At 43.8% G+C, this 2,886-nt stretch overlaps 1 protein-coding gene across 1 annotated transcript; it reads right to left on the bottom strand.

Moving 5' to 3' along the window:
• Positions 1-756: 756 nt before the first annotated feature.
• Positions 757-2,665, bottom strand: LOC126493612 (glyceraldehyde-3-phosphate dehydrogenase-like; the record flags this gene model as incomplete). Its single annotated transcript, XM_050130644.1, has 4 exons — positions 2,609-2,665; positions 2,266-2,360; positions 1,360-1,567; positions 757-1,254 (listed from the first exon to the last, which is right to left on the bottom strand). Coding segments are annotated over exons 1-4 (858 nt in total), but the record flags the coding sequence as incomplete, so codon positions are not given.
• Positions 2,666-2,886: the final 221 nt, after the last annotated feature.

The following is a 2,886-nucleotide window of genomic DNA, read 5'->3' as shown; positions in this document are numbered from 1 at the left end:
TTTTTGAGAACCTAGTCTCTTTGGATAGATTCCTTCCTTAACTCAGCCCAGATATAGCGGTGAGGGCCTCAGACCTTCTACAAAGAAATGCACCTTACCCTCTATGAGGATTGGATAGGGGGAGGTAGGAGGGTATGTAGATGGAATGGGAGGAGGGGAAGGAGTGGGAACTTGGATTGGTATGTATAAGGAAAAAATAGTTTGTTTTCTTTTTTAAAAATAAGTAGAAACAAAGCAAAACAAATAACAACAAAACCCACTTTGATCTTCCATCTTTCCTGCCTCTCCAATACTTCTTCATTTTTTTTTTCGTAGAGGGGTGCAATGAACTTTATTGATGGTATTCAAGAGAGTAGGGATCCCTAAGCCCCTCCTGCTATCCGGGGGTCTGGGATGGAAACTGTGAGGAAGATGCTTAGTGTCAAAGTTGAGGTAGGACAGGGACTGCTCAGCAGACAGAGGGCCTCTCTCTTGCTGTGCCCTTGCTGGGATGGGTGGCCCAGGGCCGGCTTCTTACTCCTGGAGGCCATGTAGGCCATGAGGTCTACCACTCTGTTGCTGTAGCCGAATTCATTGTCATACCAGGAAATGAGCTTTACAAAGTTGTCATTGAGAACAATGCCAGCCCTAGCAGCGAAGTTGGAAAAGTGGGAGTCACTGTTAAAAGTCACAGGAAACAGCCTGGTCCTCATTGTAGCCCAGGATGCCCTTTAGTGGGCCCTCGGATGCCTGCTTCACCACCTTCTTGATATCGTCATACTTGGCAGCTTTCTCCAGGCAGCATGTCATATCCACGACAGACACACTGGGGGTAGGAACATGGAAGGCCATGCCCGTGAGCTTCCCGTTCAGCTCTGGAATGACTTTGCCCACAGCCTTGGCAGCTCCAGTGGATTCAGGGATGATGCTCTGGGCAGCACCATGGCCGTCTTGCCACAGCTTCCCAGAGGGGCCATCCACAGTCTTGAGTCCTTCCACGAAGCCAAAGTTGTCATGGATGACCTTGGCCAAGGGGGCTAAGCAGTTGGTGGTGCAGGAAGCATTGCTGACAATCTTGAGGGAATTGTCATACTTGTCATGTTTCACACCCATCATAAGCATGGGGGCATCCGCAGAAGGGGCGGAGATGATGACCCTTTTGGCCCTAGCCTCCAAGTGGGCCCCAGCCTTCTCCATGGTGGTGAAGACACCAGTCGACTGCACAACATACTCGGTGCCGACATCACCCAATTTAATGTTGGCAGGATCTCGCTCCTGGAAGATGGTGATGGCCTTCCCGTTGATGACAAGCTTCCCATTCTCAGCCTTAACTGTGCTTTTGAACTTGCTGTGGGTGAAGTCATACTGGAACATATAGACCATGTAGTTGAGGTCAATGAAAGGGTTATTGATGGCAACAACGTCCACTTTGCCAGAATTCAAGGCAGCCCTGGTAACCAGGCGTCCAATATGGTCAAATCCTTTCACTCCGACCTTCACCATCTTGTCTCTAGAACGAGGCTGGCACTGCACGAAAAGAAGCTGCTGTCTCCAGAACAGGGAGGAGCAGAGAGCGACTTCTTCATTCCTAAAGAATAAATAAAGTTATTTGAAAAAGAAAGAAAATGGATGGCCATGTTTGTCTTGTTAGATTTGGGAAGCCACAAGTTCTAGACATTCACTCTAGTAAGAAGAGTCATCATGGCTTTAGAATCTCATGTGTGACACTCATTTTAGAGTCAGCAGTATTTTTATCCATTTGATAGTCCCTACTTTATCACATTTTATCCCAGAGAAATCAATTCTGTCATCCCTTGCAGTATGAAGTTACAAGACTCTCTCCTGTGATATTTTCCTTCTTAGATACAAAGATTTCTAGGGAAACTGTGAAGGAGCTGGAATAGCCAGCTACTGCTAATCTTGACTCCTTGGAGAGGAGGATGAGCACAAGGCGCATTCCTTGTGACTTGCTACTCTCTGATGTAGGTGTCTGTTTTTACAGTTTTTCTACAAGAAATATAATACATTTATTGACTTATATGGACGATTTGCAATTGAAATATCAAATCTTTATGATGCAGCGCTGAGGCAGGGCAATAATAACACAAGCACCAGTAAGTGCATGCAAGCTCTCAATGAGCAAGCAAAAATGACCAAGATAACCTGTCAGTAGAACAAATACTCTCAGCCAATCACAACACACCATCAGTGACTACCAGTTTCCAAAGGTCCAACCAGAAATGTTCTTGCAGCAGTTTAATTTCCCTAACCCCAAAAAACCCAAACCTGTTTACAATAAGAGCTTCTGTATTGGAATCTCCCAGAGTCTGTGCTGTTGACTCCAATATAACATAAGCATTTTTCAGTAAGGAGGAATTCTTCTAAAACATAATTCCAATAACTTTATGCTATTCGTTCATGACCCACTATCATAATTCATGTAACCTATTTGGAAAACAGTCAGTGTTTGTTTGTCATTGTATTAAGGTGCCCTATAATACAGCTTCCTGCTTTTAAAATTGCTTTGGCTAGATTCTTATTTGTTGATTTACTGAATCTAAGGCTGTCAATGTTTTTGAAGCTTGCATGACTGACTCCAAATTCAGATTGTGTCCTTCCACCATAGTACCTTTTCCAGACAGTCCACTGCAAGATCTTCTATCTCTTCTCTGAAGCAATTACTCATGTTGATTTGACCACACAGGAATTTTATTTACTTTCCCTCTACCGATTCGTTTGTTTTTGTTTTGGTGTTAATGGCCATGCTGCAATCTCTGCAAGAATAGGACCATGATTTGTAGTTTATTTGAATTCACGGAAACATCTTGCAATTACATCAAAACAGAAATAGTCAGTTCAATTTCTCAGAAAAATAAGTGTTTCAAAGGACAAGTGGTACTCTTCTAA

Source organism: Alexandromys fortis, unplaced genomic scaffold (genome assembly GCF_014885135.2).
Source record: "Alexandromys fortis isolate MF-2015 unplaced genomic scaffold, M_Fortis_MF-2015_v1.1 scaffold_276, whole genome shotgun sequence".
In the NCBI taxonomy this organism is placed as follows: domain Eukaryota; kingdom Metazoa; phylum Chordata; class Mammalia; order Rodentia; family Cricetidae; genus Alexandromys; species Alexandromys fortis.
The sequence above is the reverse complement of the archived record's forward strand: the minus strand, read 5'-3'. Positions and strand labels throughout refer to the sequence as shown.